Source organism: Tamandua tetradactyla, chromosome 4 (genome assembly GCF_023851605.1).
Source record: "Tamandua tetradactyla isolate mTamTet1 chromosome 4, mTamTet1.pri, whole genome shotgun sequence".
In the NCBI taxonomy this organism is placed as follows: domain Eukaryota; kingdom Metazoa; phylum Chordata; class Mammalia; order Pilosa; family Myrmecophagidae; genus Tamandua; species Tamandua tetradactyla.
The window spans coordinates 28,755,015-28,778,006 of NC_135330.1; the positions used below are offsets into that span (position 1 = coordinate 28,755,015).

Here is a 22,992-nt window from a genome sequence, read left to right on the forward strand (position 1 = left end):
AGGTGTAATGTTGCTACATGGGAAGGAAGTGAGTAGTTTTTCTTAAGAAAGTCAGGAAAGTCTTCACAAAGGAGGTCATAAAAGAAGAAAAGGAGTTCACCTAAGCAGATAAATATAAAGGGCATTCAGAAAATTCAGTGGCATCTAAAGGGATGTATACTGAAACTGCACATAGTTTTTGCTATGAGTACATGTTAGTTTTTAAAATGACAAAAGAGTATGTATGAAAAGCTTGTACAGGCTGCATCGCAAAGGAAATTAGATGTCCTCCTGAGTAGCAGTTTAGATGTTATTCTCTAGGGACTGAAACCATTAAAAGATTTTAAGCAAAGGGCATATTGTTATCTGATTTTCACTTTAGAAAGCCCTTTCTGAGAACAATGAGAAAAATAGACTGAAACAGAGGAAAACCAATCAGTAGAGTTTGATAATGACCTAGATAAAACATGATAAGGGCTAATCTCAAAGCAGAAGTAGTGAGAATGGAGAGAAGGTGATTTTAAACACTTAAATACAGGGTAAATACAGTTGTCCCTTCCATATTGCAAGGGTTAGGGGTGCAGTGTGCCTGTGATCTGGAAAATCTATGTAAAACTTTTTGGCCCTTCCTTCAAAACAAAGAAGAAGTCTGAATTTTTTTCTTTTTCTTTTATGGTGTGTTTACATACCTTACTGTAAAATTTGGGTTAAGTATTTACTTGTAGGCTGTATGTAGGTCAGTATTAAGTAAAAATACTGTATGAAAAGGAAATTTTAAAAATACAAAATAAATATAAATTTTCTTCAAATGAAACAAATTTGAGGAGAATAATACTGAATATACTGCATTTATAACAAAAGACATTTAAAAGAATAATCTTTGAAATTCCCTGCTGGTACTCACCATTAGCCTGTGGTGTATCTCTTCCTGGCTTTTGTGTGTCATCTGTGGCTTCCATGAGACTCCACAAAAATTCCTATTTAATATCCTATCAGACCAGCAATATATCGAAACCACTATAGAGAAAGTCATGATGTGGAAGAGATAACTGTAGTTATTCATAAAATATGGTTACTCCCCCCAAAAAAAAATACTGGCAGTATATAAAATTACATACCTGCTATTTGTGCCAGTTATCAATTATTAGCTGCATGACTGTGGGTAAGTCGCTTAACTTTTCTAAGCCTCAAGTGCCTCCTATGTAAAATGGCCATAACTGGTCATTAAAATTAAATGTGGGGCGGTATGATGGTGGTTCAGCAGGCAGAATTTTCACCTGCCATGCCAGAGACCCAGGTTTGATTTCTAGTGCCTTCCCATGAAAAAAAATTAAATGTGATAGTACCTGCTATGAGCTTAGCATAGTTCTTGACCTTTAATAAGAGTGAATAACTATTATCATTTATACTTTTAGTCACTTAAACATTCATCAAAAATCTGTGACATGCACATGTATGAGCTAGGTAACAGAGCACACCAAGCATAGATGACCCTTATACCCTAGTTACTGTCACCATGCAAGTTAGCCTGAACATATTGAGTGTGGACATCTGCTGAGCTCACAGGGGGCAGATCACCTCCAGTAAAAGTAGAGAAAAAATTACCTCTATTCTCGCCAATTTGCCGTCTCTGAAATTCTACTGAATCCGTTTGAAGCTGTGAGTGAGTATAAGATGGAATTGCCTTATAGTCTATTACCATCTTTATTTTAGAACATGGATTGTCCATTCAGAGAAATGAATGTCCCATCTTGACATACTCATTTTGTAGAAACAAATTCACTTGTTAATGCAGGGGCTGACCCATATAACTCTTACCCTGAAAAATGTTATTTTTCAGTGACAGCTGCTAAACTTCATTAGTATTCTGTGTAACATGAAAATGGCACAAAGTGCATGATTAATAGAGAAATGGAGATGAACCATAGGGAAAAGGCAGAGGTAACTCAACAAAATGAGTATACCTTGTTATTTTTGACAACAACAAAAAAATGTTAGTTTAGCTTGAGAGGCTGCATTCTATAAGTCGTAATTTTAATCTTATCCAATTTAAAAGTAAAACACAGTCCTCTGCTAACATATGTTCATGCTTTATGCTTAAGCCTGAAAATATATATAACCTTTATACATACTGCCCAGGGAGGGGGAAAAAGCAACTAAGATAACATTCAATTTTCAACCTTGTGTCACTATCATGGCTTCAAGAAAGCTACTCTAATGTAGATGCTGTGGCTGACCTGCCAAGGATGTAGCTCCTTGAACTGTTTGATTGAAGAAGAGAGTGCTTATCAGTTAAAAATTGAGAATGCAGATGTGCTTTATTGTCACAAATGTGGGTGTTGAAGTAACTATTCTCAAGGCAGGTTTTTGGATATCCCCTTCTCAACTCAGCTTCAACTGAGATTCTTTCATACCAGATAGCAGACACAGGCACCATACCGTTTCCATGTGTGATAAAATGTTGAAGCACAGTCTTCTTAATAAGATAACTTTTTGTTTTATCACTTACATTAACCAAAAGATTGCAAACTTCAGCACAGTAACTGCTAGGTTTCCTGCTTTGCAGTTGGGTTTTAGGAGCCTGACTTCCTTGTTCTACTTCCAAGAAGTTTTATAACCAGGGATAAGTCATTGATCTGCTGCCTCAGTCTTTCCATAAATAGGATGAACATGTAATACTTTGATGTTTCCTGTGGTCTAACAACATCCCATTCTTTTATGATTCTGTTATCAAATCTAGAGTATCCTTTTCATGTGCACAACATTTTACCAAGGGACATTGTCCAAATGAGTGTGTCCTTGGGGCAGCAGGCAAAAGTGTAAATGGTCTAAAACAATCCCAAAACCATTGTGTAGGAGGTCCAGTTAGCAGCTAGGATGGTAAGCTTGAAGAAAAGAAAATTAAGGTTGCCTTCAACTATTTTATTAACACCATGTGTAAAAAGGAAGCATATTATTTCTGTGTTGTTATAAAATATAAAACTGAATCCTGTGAGTAGAAGTTGCAGATTTCTGGTTCAACATAAGAAATACTTTTCTAACAAATATAAATGCCCAGCAATAAAATAGGCAACCTCTTGAGCTACCTGTCAATGAAAATATGGAAGCAGAGGCAAAATGACCAACTGTCAAAGGGGCTATAGGAAAAAATTCCTGCATTAATAAAGGCATTACTGTAGAATCTAATCAAAAGGGTAGGCACTAGGATTTTAACAATGCTACCATGACTATTCAGAATGTTATCAAATTGCTTTTGGTGAAGGAAAGTTCTTTCTTCAATTTTTAAACAAACAAAAAAATCCTTTAAGATGATTATGCCATAAGTCTCACCAGAGACCAGAGCATTCCTAAAAGATAAGTGAGTCTACAACATTTTACCAAAATATATTTTTAAATTCTCTTAGCCTTGTGTTGGGAGCTACCCATGATGTCAAGTAATTATGTATTATTTTATACTCTAATTCTTTGATGTATAAGTTCCAACTATAAAATAATGAGACTCATTTCCTTATGATATAACTTGTATGGTCAACCTCATTACATTTCATTTTAGCCACTTCTTCAAGTAGCTTGAATAATTTATAAAGTTAGAAGCAGCATCTGATGTACCTTTCTATCTCCAACAGCATGCAGCATAGTGTTGGGCCAAATCAAGACCTGAATGATAGAAAGAGTGTGAGTTGTGTGGAATTTTACAGTACCAAGATGCTGGTACTACTCACTATGTCACTTTTGTTTAGCCTGTTTGTTAGATCTTAGGAACATGCCAATTTATGAGGGTTTATCCTTTAAAAAGTAGTCTATCACACAAAGAAGAAATAGCAAGAGAATCAATTTAAGAAAAGAGTGGATCCTTTGCTGTTATGTGTCTAAATCTTACGGGTAAGCTGAAGAGGCAGTTGGTCTGATGAGAATGTCTTATCAGTGTTTGGATAACTCTCATTCTAATATCATAATTTAAATCCTTTTCATCTGTCTAAACCTTAAACCAGATTAACACAATGCATTTTATACATGTTCTCTCTAATACGTGACTTCCTGGGAAAAAAATGAAGAAGGCTATTAGTTATGAAGCACCCACCACGCACAGGCATTATAAGAGCTCTGTATGCATATAACTGATTAAATTCTCAGAGCATTTTGGCTAGGTAGGTGATAGTGCCATTTTTCAGAAACTCAGAGAAGGTTAAGTAACTTACCCATGGCGTATAGCTAATAAATGTGACAAAGATCATGTAATAAGTAATGCTATGTTTTGATATTATAGATATGTTAATTCCCATAATTACTAGATTTGGGTACAGGCCAATCCCAGTAGTAGTAACCCACTTCTGTCCCTAACTACTGTAGACAACAATGATGTGACTAGAAGAGCAATCTCATGAATCCTCTTCTCTAAGTGTATATACCTCTGACCACCTGTTTGCAGCTCTTCGGAGACTTAGGCTTCTATTGTGTAGACCATGACTTTGGACCCATTGCCTGGTCCCTTTTACTTCTCCTTTACTCTTCATTTTATGATTCATCTGAATTTCCCATGTTATCTTTAAATTGCTATTGAATTATGGTAGTATGGAGTAAATTTGAGAAAGTGTGTACTATTAACTGGCCAATTCAAAATAATTTCTTTTCTATTATAAATGTTCTTTTTAAACTACTTTATAACTCCAAAATTTCTTATAAAAAGTATTCAGTGATTTTTTTGCTGAATCTGGTCAACAATAAATTATTAGGAGGCTGGAGAAGGAGAGGTGGAAATGCTTATGAGATGAATGACTATTAGAAATCCCTAGAATCCATTTTACCAAGAGATGCCCAGAAGAGTTATTTTACCTGGCATTGATCAATAGCATATTCTCAAAGGACAACCTGAGAGCAGGACCAGAGTTGTAAAATTATGAAAATTTTGAAAGCAAGGACAACACATTGTTGAGAGGAAGTGTGATGTAGATATTGGGGGAAAACTGAAATAAGTGACTGCTTCCTTTTAGCGCCTTTTACAACCATTTTGTTAAATGTATCTAAAATGTTTTAAGTGTAACTTGGTTTGCTCCTTAAAATATCATATTTTAACGATTACATTTAATTTTGAGTTCATGTAATGAGTGCATGTAATTTTAACTTTTTTTGTAGTCGTCAGAGCCAAACCTCGTAATTCTAAAATCTTCTGATTAAATTTTACTTCTTTCTACCAGAATCCTTTTGGATAAGAATTTGTTTCTGGATTTTTTTCTTTTAAGAAAAAATAAATGCTTCTGCTAGTGTTCTTTTAAGACCAGTTCAGTTGGATGGAAACATCTACCTTATCCTTTTAAAAGTCAATCAGAAAAAAATGTTATAACCAAGAGTCACTAAATTCGCCTTCCTTTCTAAATGCCCCTTATTTATAAATGTGAAGCTTCTGTGACAGCGTTTTTAACCCTCATACATCAGTAGCACACTTTTTTCATAAAAATCTATTGTATAACACCAATATGTGAAGAAAGGCCCAGAATCTCTTCCTTATATTTTCTTACTTCTAGCCCATATGTCTATAGGCCATAAAACATTTCCCTGGAAACTCGAGAGTTGTATAGTTTATCTATACGTATGTAATATTCTAATGGTTTTTATCATTTTACATTAAAATCTTTATTTAGCATAGTTTTTTAAAAATCAGTTTTGGAAGAAATAAAAGGGTTGGCCGCAATATATAAAAATTTCATTTAAAACATTTTTTAAATAATACTTAAAAAGTTTAGCAAAAGAAAAGCTTTGTCTTCTTGTTTTGGAAAAAGAAACCAAACCATATTTTAGTAAAGGAGACAATATCTCCCTTCCTATTTCTTCCTTCTTATCCCAATTCCATAATTAACCTATTTTTTTTAAACCAGGTATTTTAGTTTACTAGCTGTCAGAATGCAATATACCAGAAACAGAATGGCTTTTAAAGGGGGGATTTATTAAGTTGTAAGTTTACAGTTCTAAGGCCATCAAAATGTCCTAATTAAAGCAAGTCTCTAAAAATGTCTAAATTAAGGCACCACAAGAGGTAAGTTACCTTCACTCAAGAAAAGCTAATGAAAATGTTCCAAGAAATGATCATGATGATGAATATGCAACTATGTGATGATATTGTGAATTACTGATTATGTATGTAGAACGGAATGATCAAAAATTACAAATGTTTGCGTTTGGTGTCTTTTTGATATTTAAAAAAATTTAAAAATTAATTTAAAAAATGATTATGGTGATAAATATACAACTATGTGATGATATTGTGAGCCATTGATTGCACACCATGTATGGAATGTTTGATTGTTAAGAATGTATGTGCTTGTATGTTGTTTTATCAATAAAAGTTTTTTTTAAATGTTAAAAAAAAAAGGCTGATGATATTTAGGGTTTCTTTCTCAACTGGAAAGGCACATGGTGAACATGACAGCATCTACTAGCTTTCTCTCCAAGCTTCTTGTTTCATGAAGCTCTCCCACAGGTGTTTTCCTTCTTCATCTCCCTTAAAGGTCTCTGGCTGTGTGGGCTCTTGTGGTTCTCATGTCTGTGAAGCTTTTTCTGAAATGTTTCCTTTTTTTTGCTTGGGCAGGCACTGGGAATTGAACCCAGGTCTCCAGCATGGCAGGTGAGAACTCTGCCTGTTGAGCCACTGTGGCCCACCCCAAAATCTTTCCTCTTTTAAAAGATTCCAGTAAACTAATCAAGACTCACCCGGAATGGGTAGAGTCACATCTCCCTCTAATCAAAGATTAATACCCACAATTGGCTGTGTCACATCTCCCTGGAGACAAATCTAATCAAGTTTCCAACCTCTACAATACTGAATAGGGATTTAAAGAAACGGCTGCCTCAACAAAATGGATCAGGATTAAAACATGGCTTTTCATAATCCTTTCAAACTGGCACACCAGGATCACAGAGATATGCCAACAAATATGTTTCTTGCAGAGATTTGTAACTTTTATTTGTCAGAGTAGGAAACTAAGACTCAGAAGGAACTTGCTCTGTCTCTCTTAGCCCCGTTACTCTGTACCATGTCTACAACTTGCATGGAGAAACTAGTCTCGCATTTATGAAACCACTACAGAAACAAGATACTGAGTATTTATTAGTTAAAACTTCGTGTCCCTAAAGATGATCTTGTCCTTCTGGCCTCATTTGACTACAGCTGATTATTCACATCAAAGAAATAAATATGACATTTTAATACTAAGATTGTAAATTAAAAAAAATTCTATCATGTTACCACATATGTAACATAAGATTTCCCATTTTGACCATTCTCATATGTGCAATTCAGTGACATTCATAATAGTGTGCTAATATCACCACCATCCATTACACAAACTTTTCCCTTCAAACAAAACCAGTGGACCCATTAAGCAATAAATCCTAACCCCCACGCTCCCAGCTCCGGCTAACCTGTAATTCTCTTTATATTTCTATGAATTTGTTTATTCTAGGTATTTCATATAAGTGAAATCATATATTTGTCCTTGTGTGTCTGGCTTATTTCAAGATTGTAAAATTTTTAACTATAGGTAATTCTCAGTTACATTAGTTCTGTGATATAAGAAAGTTATTTTTGCTTGCATTTCTTAAATGTATGCTCTTAATATTGTGTTGTAGGTGCTTATGTTTTATTATGCTGCATGTTTATAAAAATCTTCCTTTTATTTGGGGTCAGCCTTCCCAGCATGCTTCTGCACATCCTGGCATTGCAAAATGTCATTATTACTGCACGAACATTTCAACTTAAGGGTGTGTCATTTCTTAGATGCTCTGTCCTTGCGCTTCTGTCTTTACACCATCATTTTGCCCCAACACCTCTGCTGTGTCCAGAAAGATTTGGAGCATCCTGCTTAATACATAGTATAAGATCAGACTTTTTTCTGTTCTTGTTATTAGAAAGCAGCAGTGAATAAAGGTCAGCCTTTTAGCTGGCAGGCTGACTGATTTTTCTGTGAGCATCACATGTTAGAAGAAGCTAGTTCGTCTCACTGTAGATTTAGGATTCAGTAGCATAAGCTGTCAGACTAACACTGATTGAAGGTGGACTGGGAGGGAGAAGCGCATCTGTCCAACGGCTTGCCATTGGCTTCTTATTACAGCATTTTCCCCCGAGACACACTGTGCATGCTCATTCACCTACCTCCTCCTCTTCCCTCCCCCTCCTCTCCTACCCCTTCATTACTGATTCACAGCGAGAAGCAGCAGCAGCAGCAGCAGCAGCAGCAGCAGTAGCGCTGCTTGTCACGAATCAAAGATTGCAATGAGCTCATCCTTTTCTCCTTGCAGCTTCACAACTGCCCTGGCTTCCTGGCTGCTGCTGGCTGCTCACACACACTCAGACACAGACATACACACTCACTTGTGCATGCTATCTCTCTCTCTCTCTCTCTCTCACACACACACACACACACACACACACACACACACTCACATGCTAGACCCTTCTAGGCAGCTTGTCTCTTTTTACACATGTATTAGAACTCTCCTGCGTCACTCTTGGCCATTTTCTTGCATTTAATTGCTTATACAGTTTTCTGTTTAGATCAGTATTTCATTTCATTCTCATTTTCCAGTCTACTTTGGGGCTCTTACACAGTGCATAATTTAGCCAAAATGTTTTTCTTGCGGAGACAGTAGCTGACAATTCCCATCACAGACTGGCTTATGCATACTCCTGGGGAGACCTAAGCCTGGCTCCCCTCCCACCGCAGTTCCTAAAATTGTGGATAAAAGATCCAGCTTTCTCATTCTGGATACCTACTTACTGCTCATGGAAGAAGGGGTGCCCTGCCCAGCCCCAGCTGCTAAGCTCGCACCTCCTGTCAAAAAGTCCCAGGACATGCACGACGAGAGGAGCAAGCTGGTGAATGAGTACGCATGTCGAGTGCTGGAACTTCTGGGGATGGGGCATCGCCTGTTTGTGCCTCGGCTTCTGGCGGTGAGACTGTTTTTCATTGAACTTCATTTGTAGGGAATCTATCTCCCACTGTGAAAATACCTTGTATCCTTGGAAGAGGCTTGCGGTCTCCTGTTTTTTGTGTGTGTGTTTTGTTGTTGTTTTTTTCCTTATCCCCACTGCACCCAGAAGGGAGTGTTGAGTGACCACTGCTGTGAGGCTTTTTCCAAGCTGGTCCACGCCACTCCTTAATTGGCTAGAAGAGATCATGGCTCTTTTTCTCAGAGTAGTGGCCTTATCTCTGTGGCTGCAAAAATGATTTTCTGGCTGCCTAGGCTCAGTGATAAAGCAGAATGCACAGGTGCTTGATAATAGGCGTTCTGTTATTTATGTCTCCAAAGAGTTAAATTTTACCACAGACATTACTGCCACTTATCTAGACTACATGTAGTTTTCTTTCTAACCTCTCCAATTGTTTGCCAATTTGATTGCTTTTTTGATAGGAGATTTTTTTCCCCTAAAAATCCTTGAGTATGAAATTGTAGATTTCTCTCCTGAAATGATTAAATTGTGTACCTATGAAATGACTTAAAGCTGTTAAGTCTGTGCTATGAATCTGGAAAGTCTGTCTTGCTTGTTATTTGATTTTTTGAGAAAAGAGAAAATCACGCTTCCTCATCTCTTAGCAAGGGTTAAAATTAAGTACCCACAATCACTGGTGCAGGGAACATTGCCCATTTCTGTTCTGTGGTTTAGGAACTATACCTAGCAACTGTTCTATAGTGTAATCGGACTACAGTAACTCTTTATCATTATTTGGTAATTGAACAAGAATAATTTAGCCTTGTCTGTTTATATACAGTGGAACTTAATACCATTCCAGACTGTTCCCTCCCAACAGCTCTATCTTATTCTCCTTTTTCAGTATAATTTTTACTTGACTGAATTTAACTCTTTCTCCCACATATCCCTCTCCAGTATAGCTCATCTTTGTTTATACTTATCTTTACAATTACTAATTCATTATTACATATGTATTTGCATGCAAATATAATATCTCCTATATTATTGTAATAAACATGAGCTAGCCATGTACACAGGGGACTTCCTATCCTGAGAATGTCTGTTTACCATTGCAAGATGAAGTTAGATACAGTGACTTGTGTGCAATTTCAGGGGGTTATTTTCAAGAAATATAGTTTCTTTGTGATTTAAGTAAAAAAAGTAAAAAGAGCCCAATATATGTGTTTTAATGCCCAGGTGAGCTCATCAGTGCTCAATTGAATTTTGCTTTCCTTGTATCACATTTTTTTTTAATATAGGAGAAAACTGAAGATTCCTGATTCCATTAGAAAGGAGATTTTTTTTTTAAGTAGAATAAGAAGCCTTTTATTTCAGGATCTTAAGATACCAAGAAGTACTAACAGTATAATATTTCAGTTCTCTGTATTGCTTTGAGGAATCAGTTTGGGGCCAATATATTTCCATACTTTTGAAGACTACTCAACTTTGTGACTCAAAGACTTCCACTGGTAACTTGACAGCAGCCTCTTTGGCATTTACATTTACAGTATTTAGAAAACTTAAATTGATAACTAAAAGAATCTCTCATACTCAAATCCGTTTTAGATATAAACTGCCTATAGTTAAAAAAAAAAAAAAGAAACAAAACTATCAGCAGTAAAATCCACAAGGAGTTTGGCTTACACGTCCATATGTTTGGAAGGTCATATATATTTGTATATTATAACTGTACAAAGCCCGTTTGGTTGCCAGATTAGACAACTGTTTCTAACTGAGCAAGTATATTCCTCAAGTTGCTTTAGGTTCTAACACTCAGACCTTAGCTAATAATGTCACTTGCATTACATTTGAAAAGCATATGCTGGGTTATCTAGAGGACCATTTGGAAATTTCTGACTTTGTTATACACAGTTATACTTGAAAGATTATTAGTACATTTTGTGAAACTCCATGCCCTTTAATTAGCAATATGGTTGTAGATTGGGATCTGCTGTCAAATGAGTTACTCTTCAAGTTCAGCATGTTTACCAGGGAGCGATACAGTTGTTCAGCCTTGTGTTATTGGACTGGGTAATGATATGGGATTAATGGCTAATCTGCACAGGGAATCCGTAAGAGAAATCTTGTCATATACAGTATTACAGTCTTTCCATTACCAGTCAAGACGGCCAGCACTCAGTTTAAGAAATTACTATTTTTCTTGTACCTTATCAATTACGTTTTAAACATGAATGGGTATGATATCAAACTCTGAAATATGTTCTACTACTATTAGTGGTGCTTTGCTTTGAAATTTATAGCTTTTTTTGGTATATATATTATTTTACAAAAAAAAAAAAGAAAGAAAAAAGTCAATTGTAGTGATAAAAAAATGTTTAAGCCTTCTAGCCTCTTATATTCTGGAGCAGCTAGAAGGAAAAATCTGAGAGGATCATATTGTAGCCCATGACAAACTCTGGGATCTGTTCATAGCTACTTGTTGAAGAGTACTTTGAAAACTATTGCTTTTTCTTTTTATTTCTTTGCTTTGCATATATGTTATACTATATAATAAAAAAGTTAAAAATATATAATAATTACAAACTTAAAAAAAGCATGAATGGTATAGACTTAATACAAATACCTTATTTTAAAGATCCCAGTAATTTTTTATATGTTAACATTTTTAAACCAGTAAAATAAATGAAGATGTATGAAGACAGTGTTGTTGATTTGGACTTAGTCTTATTTATTGTTCACTGATTTACAGAGGGACCGTCAAAATACTAGAACACTGTGCTTCTATAACTCTTGGTTGGAGTCAGCCTACTGATTGAATAGCGTATGCAGATTTGGGGGTTTTGCTTATTGTTCATCAAAGGTGCATTCAGTAAAGAACAATCTCTCTTTAATACATTAGTATTTCATTTTAGATGTTACCACCACACAATGCATTCTGTGTGCAGACTGACCGAACACACATTTCTTTGGTGAAATTAAAAGACAGAAACAAGAGACACAAATATCCCAGACATTAGCAAAGTAATGTTTTCCTGTTCTGAAACCTGTGCTTTCAAACGACTGTAAGACCTCTAAAAATATATCTCAAGTGCATAAAAATCTTGTTAGACACTATAACGAATGTAAAAGCTATTAGGGGTGAGAGTAAGAAAGAGAACCATGCCTAGATTTTTTTTTTTCTCCAAATAATCTCCTGAAAGAATCCAATGTAGAATTTACTGCTTAAGAGAAATTTGCTTATATGAAAGACTTAACATCCAAGAATAGTGGGTGGTATGGAATAGAAGCATCTGGAGCTAGCACTCATACGTTAGAATTATTTCCACCCACCCTGCCACCTTTTTAAAAAATCGCTTTAAAATGTGATACTCTTGCACTGAATTTTTCAGTGGGAAAAACACATTCAAAATGGTGTCAGCGGTGGCACATAGCCAGAGTCCATGCTCTGTGTGAAATCTGAAGCAGAATAAAACTTTTACTCTGCCCATGTTCAAAATTTCCCTTTTCTCCTCTGAATGTTGGTTTTCTGTTGGTTAGTTTGCTTTGGCTTGGTTGTTTTATTTTTTAATGTTTAGTATGACATGGGAAGTCATTATCAGATCATTATATAATATTAGTGTTGGCTATGATTTTAATACTGAGACTCTGAATGCTTTCCACAGTGAATCCAAAAGACTCTCAGGCCAAGGAGGGTGTGTGTGTGTGTTTGTGTAACACATACACAAATGCTTTAGCTGTCCTTGCAGTAGCCATTTTAAGGCTTCATTTGATGAAATTTCTTATGTTGTCAAAATGTCTCCTAGGTTTTTTTAAGTTTGTAGACTTTCTTAAAAATATTAATTTTCAACAAGTATAGAAGAGCAGAAAAAAGAATGGCTCCCATTTTTTACCTCTATTGAGAATAGATGCAAGGATTGCTTATTGAAGAGAGATTACAACTGTTAAAAAAAGTTAAAGACTCCAAATACAGAAATTGCCATGTATACTTCGGATACAACCCATCAGAAGTATAAATCAACCCTTATATCAAAATAAATCTTAAGTCAATTTCATAATTTACAATTTATAAATTTTTATTTTTTAATATTGAGTATCCATAAAGTGGATCCTTTTGAATTAATGGAACAAAATTTGTGTTGGTGTCTGTTGAGTGCCAGGCAGTTTGCTTAATTTATTTTACTGAAGCTCTCAGTGCAAAGGATACTTACATTAACATCCTACTTATCTTTTCCCTCTGGATATTTCTTCATACTTACATAAAAGGAAATACTAAAAGTGAACTTTTTAAAGTATCTTTAACTGTCCAGGTAATCTCTTTATGTAATTTCTATTCAAATGAATAAAGAAGTTGTGTTACCTTAGAAGTGTAATTGGTAAATATGTTCTGTATCATCATTTGAAAGTATTTGACAGAAAGTTCAGAGAGCAAAAGTTAGGTATTGGTAGAGTCACTAATTTTCAAAAATTATCCTGTATTCTTATTTAAAAGCTAGTAAAGTTTTTTCCCTCTTTTTTGCAAGAGAGGAAAACCTGTCTTTGCTCATTCAAATTTCTATAATTCTGGTTTTTATAGCTTTCTATCTAACATTACTTAACAAATGTTGGGAAAATATTTACATTTTCCTAATTTTATTGTTCTTGTACTAATGTTCTGAGAGAATTATAGAAAAACTAAGACTTTCCCAGTTGAAGAACCACCTTTCCAGAAAATGAATTCTTCTAGCCTGATGGGGTTCTTTGTAGTGGAGCAGAGATGGAGACTGATAATACCAAAGTTGGGACAACATCTTTTTGTTACTTGATTTGGCTCTTGAAATGTTGTTTTGTCTTTCAGGGGTACATTTTTTTAAAGCCTTGGATCTTATCATTATAAGATCATGCATTAAGCCTTTTTTCACTGTCAGGATAAAAGATTAAAATTCATATAGCAAAAGAATGAAAGAGGATCTGTATCGCACACCCTATACAAAAGTTAACTCAAAATGGATCAAAGATCTAAACATTAGGTCTAAGACCATAAAACAGTTAGAGGAAATGTAGGGAGATATCTTATGAATCTTATAATTGGAGGCAGTTTTATGGACCTTTAACCTAAAGCAAGAGCACTGAAGAAAGAAAGAAATAAATGGGAGCTCCTCAAAATTAAACACTTTTGTGCATCAAAGAACTTCATCAAGAAAGTAAAAAGACAGCCTACACAATGGGAGACAATATTTGGAAACGACATATCAGATAAAGGTCTAGTATCCAGAATTTATAAAGAGATTGTTCAACTCAACAACAAAAAGACAGCCAATCCAATTACAAAATGGCAAAAAGACTTGAACAGACACTTCTCAGAAGAGGAAATACAAATGGCCAAAAGGCACATGAAGAGATGCTCAATGTCCCTGGCCATTAGAGAAATGCAAATCAAAACCACAATGAGATATCATCTCACACCCATCAGAATGGCCATTATCAACAAAACAGAAAATGACAAGTGCTGGAGAGGATGTGGAGAAAGAGGCACACTTATTCACTGTTGGTGGAAATGTCAAATGGTGCAACCACTGTGGAAGGCAGTTTGGCGGTTCCTCAAAAAGCTGAATATAGAATTGCCATATGACCCAGCAATACCATTGCTAGGTATCTACTCAGAGGACTTAAGGGCAAAGACACAAATGGACATTTGCACACCAGTGTTTATAGCAGCATTATTTACAACTGCAAAGAGATGGAAACAGCCAAAATGTCCATCAACAGATGAGTGGCTAAACAAACCGTGGTATATACATACGATGGAATATTATGCAGCTCTAAGACAGAATAAACTTATGAAGTATGTAACAACATGGATGGACCTTGAGAACATTATGCTGAGTGAGACTAGCCAAAAACTAAAGGACAAATACTGTATGGTCCCACTGATGTGAACCGACATCAGTGAATAAACTTGGAATATGTCACTGGTAACAGAGACCATCAGGAGGTAGAAATAGGCAGTGTTCGAGAGCATTGCACCATAGCCTTTCTTGAAGGGAAGGCCTTTTGAATTTCATTTACTACATTACCCTGCAGAAGTTAAAGATATTGTCTGTGAAGAAACCTAACAGATGATGGAAATTTGCTGAGAAACAGAAAGAACTGATAAGAACCATCACAGCAGAACAGGAAAATTTCTCTACAGCCTCATATTTGACTCAAGGCACTGTCTCTTTCAGGGTTAGGAATGGTGCCACATTACATTCCAATTATGTTCTCATGTTCTGAATTTCAATTGGTTCTGATATAATGATTGCAGTTTGTTATACTTCAAAGAGAAGACGCCATTGCTGCATAATATATCAAGAAAAAACCTAATTCCTTCCTTCTTGATATTTGACATCTACAAAGTCATCATGGTTTAGTTTTTTACATTGAAAGATAAAATTATATATAAATTATGAAAAAAATTCATATAATAACAAACTTAATTATAACCATTAATGAAGTTGTCTCCACAACCAGCTCATTAATTATTAGTATATGTAAGAACTGGTCCTATAACTCTAGTTGAAGCCATGTTTTACTTTAATAGAAAGCATACTACTGCACATATGGTTAGCATTATATTTTAGACTAATATTGCATTAATGCTTGACATTTGTGAGACATATATATTTAACAAAATAATTAAAAATTTTTAACAAAATGACTCAAACTATGTTAAGCATAAATGAGTTGTGTGTGTGTGTGTATGTGGAGATGGGGGAAAGACTGTAAATATTGTAACAGATGTAATTGTGTTTACCTCTAGATGATGAGACCATATATCAGGCCTTAAAAAAATTACTTTCTTTTTTCTGGACAGTGAATATGTGTTACTTTCATAATCAGGAAAAAAAATATTAGACCTCACTAAAAATGTATGACACACACTCACATATACAAATAATGATATGTTCTTAGTGAGACACCTAGATCCTTGTGGAGCAAGAAGTTTCTCTTACTTGATTGCAGAAGAAAAAACCACTCTGATACATTGATATCAGAAAATGGAAAGTTAGCCCTATAAGCTTATAATCACCTTTACAAAAGAGCTTTACAAAAGTATTTGAGGTGATACTTAATGATTATGGAAGTCTCTCTAAAAATTGGAGGAAAAAGCCCATCAGAAAGTAGTGCTGTAGGCTGGCTTCTACTAGAAAACTAGCAAGTGAGGTTTATGTTTATGATTTTTTTGCTTACTTGCATAATTTCTTTCATTCACAATGAAATTAGTTTTATTGCAGCCCAGGAGAAGAATGTAGATGTTTACAACTAAGGCGGCCTACTTTATAGAATTAGAAATGTCAGTGAGCTCAAAGCACTGTTTTTAGCCACTAAAATGACAGTATCTGAGTATATTTGGACAACACAAAGACTGCGATCCCTTATGTTTGTTTTGCCTTATATTTGTTTTGGAGCTCACAAAGTGCACTCATATTAAAGATGGGGAGACTTACGCAGCACCATGAGTTAGCCAAAGTTGGAATTAGAATGAATTTATTCCAGGGCTGTCAGGGCTTCACCCTCCAAAGGCTTAACTGAGTTGAATATACTATCTGGAGCATCACCAGTACCAACAGTGTCTTACAAAAGGCAACTATGGTGCGCTCTGGCTTCTGGTTCCCAGGGACTCATTCCCGAGGCAGACTTCAGCTCCAGATGGGTAGGGAGCATCTTGCTACTTCTTCCTTGAGACTATAGCCTCCTCCTAACAGCGTTTCTCTGTACGTAGCCATCCATACCTGGCTTGAGGTTGAATGCATGAAGATGTGTGTTCACCAACCTTGATTCTAAACTTTCATTTTTTTGTATGAGCTCACAGGCTGGGATTGAAATTAAGCTCTGGGAGTATTAGAAAATTAGGCAATCATACTGCTACCTGCAAGCAAAACATTGCTCTCACTATTTTAAAGCATCTCTTCCCAGGTAACTAGAGGTGATATACTGAAAGTAGAAGAGTGCTGTCAGAATAGTTGGGAATGAATTAATCCTGTTTCCCTCCAAACCATAAGCAGCCTGTGTGAATTTTCTCAATGATTACCAGAGGGCTGGTCATCAGAATCAGTATTAGTGGTGAAAAAGGAAGACTGGGGATATGGAATGTCTGGTATAACTGATAGCTGGATATTTTCCATATAATTCAGCCATTGATATTTTAGTTGGAGGGGCCCTCTTTTGAGCTGAAATAATTTTCAGTAACTGCCTTTTCTATCCAAGATAAGGTGAGCTGATACAAGCTAAACATTCTCTCCATCCCTTTGTGCCCCCATATTTCAGTATTTCTAAGGGGGGTACAGATCTGAGATGCACTGAAGGTGTCTTTCATTGCCGCAGTTAGCCTTGCTCTTTCCTGATTGCTAGTTTGTGGTCCTGCGCTAGACTAATCTAGAGTCTAGTGAAACTACTTGGTGTATGAATTAATATTTTAATTTATTTTACATGTTTCTCATAAAAAGGAAGGAAAAAAGAAGAAATGTATATATATGGAAAGGGAGAGGACAGTAGAGTTCATTCATTTGTTAACATATTTTTATTGAGTGCCTGCTATATGCTGGGATTATTTCTTATCACTGTGGTTATAGCAGCCAACAAGACAAACCTTATAAGGGGAAGGAGGGAACAGAGGTAGAAACTGCAAAGTGACTTGGTAGAGGGTGGGGTGGGGGGAGGAATTTGTTAGGTACTTAAAGAAAGCCTCACTCGGATTTTACATTTGAGCTAACATCTAGATCACAAAATGTGCTATCCTTATGAAAACGTGGGAGAAGATTATTCCAGGAAGACAGCAAGTACAATAACCTTCAGTTAGAATAAACTTGGTGTGTTCAAAAAACAAAAAGAAGGCCATTTTACCTGCAGCTTGAGAACAAGGAGACAGAAGTGGTTCACAAGATTAGGGGGTAAAGCAGGGACCACAGATTATGTAAAGTCTTATTGGCCATGGAAAGGAGTTGGAGTTTTATTCTGAGCATAGTGGAAACCATTGGAAGGTTTTAAATAGTAAAGCTACGTAATCTGAATCATGCTTTAAAGAGTATTCTCTGGTGGCTGCCAGGAGAATGAACTGTGGCAAGCAAGAGCAGAAAGCATAAATCCAGTTAGGAGGCTACTACGATGGCCCAGTTGAGAGATGGAAAGGACTTGCACTAGGGCGGTGATGACAGTCAAGCCCTGTTGTGAGCACGAATTTCCCAGACATCCTTATATGCTTCAAATGCAGTCTTTAAGGTTAATCAGCTTGGCATTTGAATTTAAATGAATTTACATTTTTTAACTAGTATATAGTTCTGTAATTTCTAAGTTTTTTAATTTTATTATGGAAATTTTTGACAAGTAAATACTGGCTATTAAGACATCTAATTTCTTTTTGGCTTACTTCTGTGTACTCAGTCTGCCTGAGTCTGATATGTAATATATATCAGAGTGTCTGCCAAATATTAATTAAAGTGTTTATTGTCTTTCTGATTACAAAAGCTTTACTGCAAAAAATACAGTAAAAATGAAAAAAAATCACCCATTATCCTACTATCCAGAGAAGCATTTTGTTTTATTTCAAATTTTCTATCTATGCATGAATATATTTATTTCCAAGTGGTCGTTCTTTTTTAAAGTAAATTTTGCAAACGAGTTTGCATAAACAATTCAGTAATTAAGTGGTTTACTTCAGTTGTTTTTTCTTAGCATTCATTAAGGTGTGAGGTAAGTTTTTTATTTTCCTCACCTGAGCTGCTGCTATCATTACTTGGACAGCTATCCTCCAATTAACTACTTATTATGTAACTCTGATGTGCTTTGATTACATCTTCTGTTTTCATCCAGTTTTATAATAATGTCCTTAAAATGCCCATTAAGTCAAACTTGCAGATTAGTCCCATAGTTCAAATTTTTTCCTTTTTAGCCTTTTTCTTCTCTCAGAGCAACAACCTGGTGAATTTTGCCAGAATCCATCTTTCTAAACTTCAGGTGATATATGTTAAATACGTTAGTTTGTTCATTCATTCTTGTACTGCTGCGTCTTAGGATAGATATATGGTGACTTATTTCAGCTGGTAGTAAATAGGTAGAATTCTCTTCCTAAAAAATTCTGGAACCAGTCTAAATCTTAGATATACAAATGCATTCAGGAAAACAAATTCTTTTTGCAATGTATTTGTCCTGAATGCAGACTAAAATGTACTGATGATTCTTCTTGATTTATTTTGTAGACCTCAAAAGAAGATTTGTTGCAAGCTGATTTTGAAGGTGCTTTAAAGTTCTTCAGAGTTCAGCTTCCAAAGAGATACAGGGCAGAAGAAAATGCAAGAAGACTGATGGAGCAGGCATGCAATATTAAGGTAGGATATATGCATTTCTATATTAGAAAAGTGTAACCTCAGTGCAGAATAACATGGAAAATTATGTTAAAACCTTCCTTTATTTGTTGTTGGGTTTTGATTATGTTCAAGGTGATATTGTGTATGAACTAGTTTCTCCCAGATTTTTTTTCAGCATGGTGTGTATTTAATATAATAGCTATGCCTTCTTGTAGGACCCAGGGTGAAAGTTAGCAGGTTCAGGTTATAACAATAGGAAGACAGCCATTAATCTGATAGGTAGTCTTTAGAGTGGGCTGCTATGACAGTGGTTTCCATAGCAGCAGACTTAGTATTTAGTTTTTACCATCTGTTTTAAGATTATTTAGGACAAAGCAAGAAAAGCCTGCTTAGGCAATGCTTTCCTTTCTCTAAGGGACTTGGAAAATTGAGTCTTGATCTGCCCATTCCCATCCCATCCCTGTCAAATATCTGTGGATACCTTGGAACTTGTCATATGTCTGATAAAACTAAAACACGTTTTATAAGCTAGTGTGAAATTGAAGTATCTATCCAGAAAGTTATGGTATTAAGGTAAGAATACATTTCTAAAAAATGTAGAGCTGCTTTACTGATGTTAATTCTTGTACCTCTGGACTATACCAAGGGACCTTCTTGCCTAGCTATGATATGTATATAAATTTGTTTTCTGAACAAAACAGAGACAAAGATCCCTGTTCTCGTGGACCTTACATTCTTACCTAATAAAACAGACAATGAACAGAAAAAAAGAATATATTTGATATGTTAGAATGTGATAAATAGCTATGAAAAAAGAAAATGCCAATCAAGATAAAGAAAATTGGATTGATTGAGGGAGGGAAGGTAGCAATTTTGATTGGATAGTCAGAGCAGACCTCATTGAGAAGCTGAAGGAGATGAAGGGTTAGTCATGTAGATGTCTGAGGGAAGAACATTCCAGAAAGAGGCAACAACCAATTCAGAGACCTTGAGACTGGCTCATGCCTGTTGGGTTTAAGGACAGGAAGAAGGTAAATGTAGCTGGAGTGAAGTGAATGAAAAGGAGCGTAGCAGTAAAGGCGATTAGCAGGTTCACAAGGAGTCAGAAAATGTAGGCTCTTATGAGGATACAGGCTTTCCTCTGAGTGAAGTGGGTAGCCATTGCAGTATTGAGTGGAGGAGTAATGGGATTTGAGGTTTATAAAAGGATTAGAGTGGCTATTGTCTTAAAAACATATCATAGTTACATAAAAGTAGAAGCAGGGAGACCAAATAGGAGCTTTTTGCACTAATCCTGTTGAAAGATACATTGAACCAGGTATTGATAGCAATGGAGATGATGAGAAGTGGTTGGAACCTGGATATATTTTGAAAGTGAACCAACAGAATATCATGATATATTAGATGTAGGTGTAAAAGAAAAAGAGGATTCAAGATGTTTCCAAGATTTTTGGACTAAGCAACTAAAAAATAGAGTTGCCATAGACTTATTAAATACATTAAAATGGACTTTGACATAAACTTCATTTAAGCACCATACTCACTGTAACACTTTTTTGGTGTTGAATTTTAGCCTCTTATAAAGAAAGTTATGAATTATTTTTTTTAATGCAGTTCAATGCTGAAGGTAAATAACTGAATAGAAAAAAATTATATTATCTTTCAAGTGAATCATGTCTTCAAAGCGATCATTTTTCAAATATCCTAAGAAAGTTGGAGCTCTAAATTCTCCAGCCTGAAATGTAAATTCTTAAAAGCCATCAAGGCTGATTATTTTATTTGCTTAGGCTAAATGACTAAGCCTAAGTCACATTTATCTGTAGACTCTGAAAATACATTTCAGTGGGAATGGTGCCTTTGGCTGAACTTTATGGGTGGTGAATTTGAAAGGTAGGCTTTGGCTAGCTGATTGTTCCAGAGCTGCCAGGAAGAAATAATGAGTAAAAGAGTAGAGAATTAAGAGCTACAGTTAAGGTGGAAAGTTAAATATTTTCAAAGGAAATTAATAGCATTGGCAAGTCAATAGGATTAAAAAAACAAACCAAAAAAAAAAACATGGAAATGATCCAAAAATATGAAAACATGGAAAGTTTTTTTCCCAATATAATTTATGAAGTTTCTCCAAAGATGGAGTAGCTAATAACTGTCAAACCAGAAACATAGACTCTGAGAAAGAGACACATGTTAGGTATGTTAGAAAACAGGCTCAAAATGTTAAAATTTAAAAATATATGTGTTGGATAGCTAGAAATACTAGTAGTCGTGAGGGGGAGGGATAAGCGGTATGGTATTATGAGTTTTTTCTTTTTTCTTTTTATTTCTTTTTCTGGAGTAATGCATATGTTCTTAAAAATTATCATGGTGATGAATATACAAGTATGTGATGATATGGTGAGCCATTGATTGTATGCCATGTATGGAATGTTTGTATGTTATAAATGTATGTGTTTGTACATTGTTGTATCAGTTAGAATTAAAAAAAAAAGATTAGCTAAGAAAAGTAACACACACAAAGAAAACAGGTTCAAAATATTATATGAATGTACTTGAGTGATTTATTTGGACATGAACTGGTAGATATAAATACTAAAAAAAAAAAGAGGACTAACAGGGTTTTGTTTTTGCATCATCTAAGGGAAGTACCTTTTTCTTAGATATTTAAAACAGTGCCCACAGAACACCTATAATGTGATTGGTAATAGATGATTGTGAGTTAAAAATAAGAGAAGAAAGAAAGAAATAGCACAGTACTCAGGAATTATGCTGGGACTAGAATAAGGTCTCTAGCTCAAAAGCTTAATTTTTTTTTTAACGAGGGCCTTCATTTTGAAATAACTCTTTTATCAAGACATCAATCATACATACAATATCTGCATATATATATATATGAAGAGATACTTACCCTTATCATGTAATATGTGCTGTGATATTTTCTATCCTCTTTTGTATTTTATTTCATTTTAAACTTCTCTACCTCAAGAAAATCCTCAAACCCTAAAGCTGGTTAGATCTCCTAAATCACACCAACTTGCATTTTTGAAAGAACCTATTCCATTGTTTCTACCACCTTCCCTCTTCCCCATTCTGATATACTGCAGTGAGAGGCTCTGGAGGATGAGGTATTACAATGAATAATGGAAGCGTGCGTGTGGGTAAGGAATTACATCATTGTGCCATCATTGTGGTGGTATATGCTGGTAATTGGCAGCTCTGGGAGATGATGGCCTTTCAGACCCAGGCTGTGTGTTAGATTAAGCATTCACAGGGTGAAGGTGACTGTAGGCATAAGGAAAGGTGGGAAGGTGAGTTCACATTTTTACTCACAATATCTTATCCACAGCCTGTTTTGAAGTAAGAACAGAATTGCTGTCAAAAGTTATAAGGGCGTGGCGACGGTGGCTCAGTGGTATTCTCTCCTGCCATGCCAGAGACCCGGGTTCAATTCCCAGTGCTGGCCCATGCGGGGCGGGTGGGGGTGGGGGGGAGGTGTTATAAAAGATTTTTGGAGGGATTTAAATTATTTTCAAAGTTAGTACTTTTTTTAAGCTAATACTTTTGTGTATAGTTTTATTTTCTTTGAATAGACATGTTCTCACTTAGATACGCAACAACATGATTCACTTTCCTCTAATTTTAAGGAACTTGTAACCAGTGATTTCAGAGAAATGACTGGTTTTAAAAAAAATGCAGCAGTTATAGGTACAAAATAACTTGTTAGAGGTATTTGGTATTCTCTGTATGTAGTTTATTTCTGTGAGGGTATCA

The 22,992-nt window shown here is 35.4% G+C and overlaps 1 protein-coding gene across 16 annotated transcripts in view; it reads left to right on the top strand.

Annotated features, from left to right (window-relative positions):
* Window positions 1-22,992, top strand: part of RABGAP1L (RAB GTPase activating protein 1 like) — a 734,005-nt gene that overhangs the window by 564,906 nt on the left and 146,107 nt on the right. For 9 of the 16 annotated variants that reach the window (XM_077157041.1, XM_077157040.1, XM_077157043.1 and 6 more), the window contains one exon: window positions 19,120-19,248. In XM_077157041.1, coding sequence (XP_077013156.1) covers window positions 19,120-19,248 — 129 coding nt within the window. Of the gene's footprint in view, window positions 1-1,311; window positions 1,639-8,569; window positions 8,924-19,119; window positions 19,249-20,828; window positions 22,530-22,992 lie in introns of those variants that run through there. The other 7 variants (XM_077157058.1, XM_077157060.1, XM_077157057.1 and 4 more) reach the window with 5 other exon arrangements.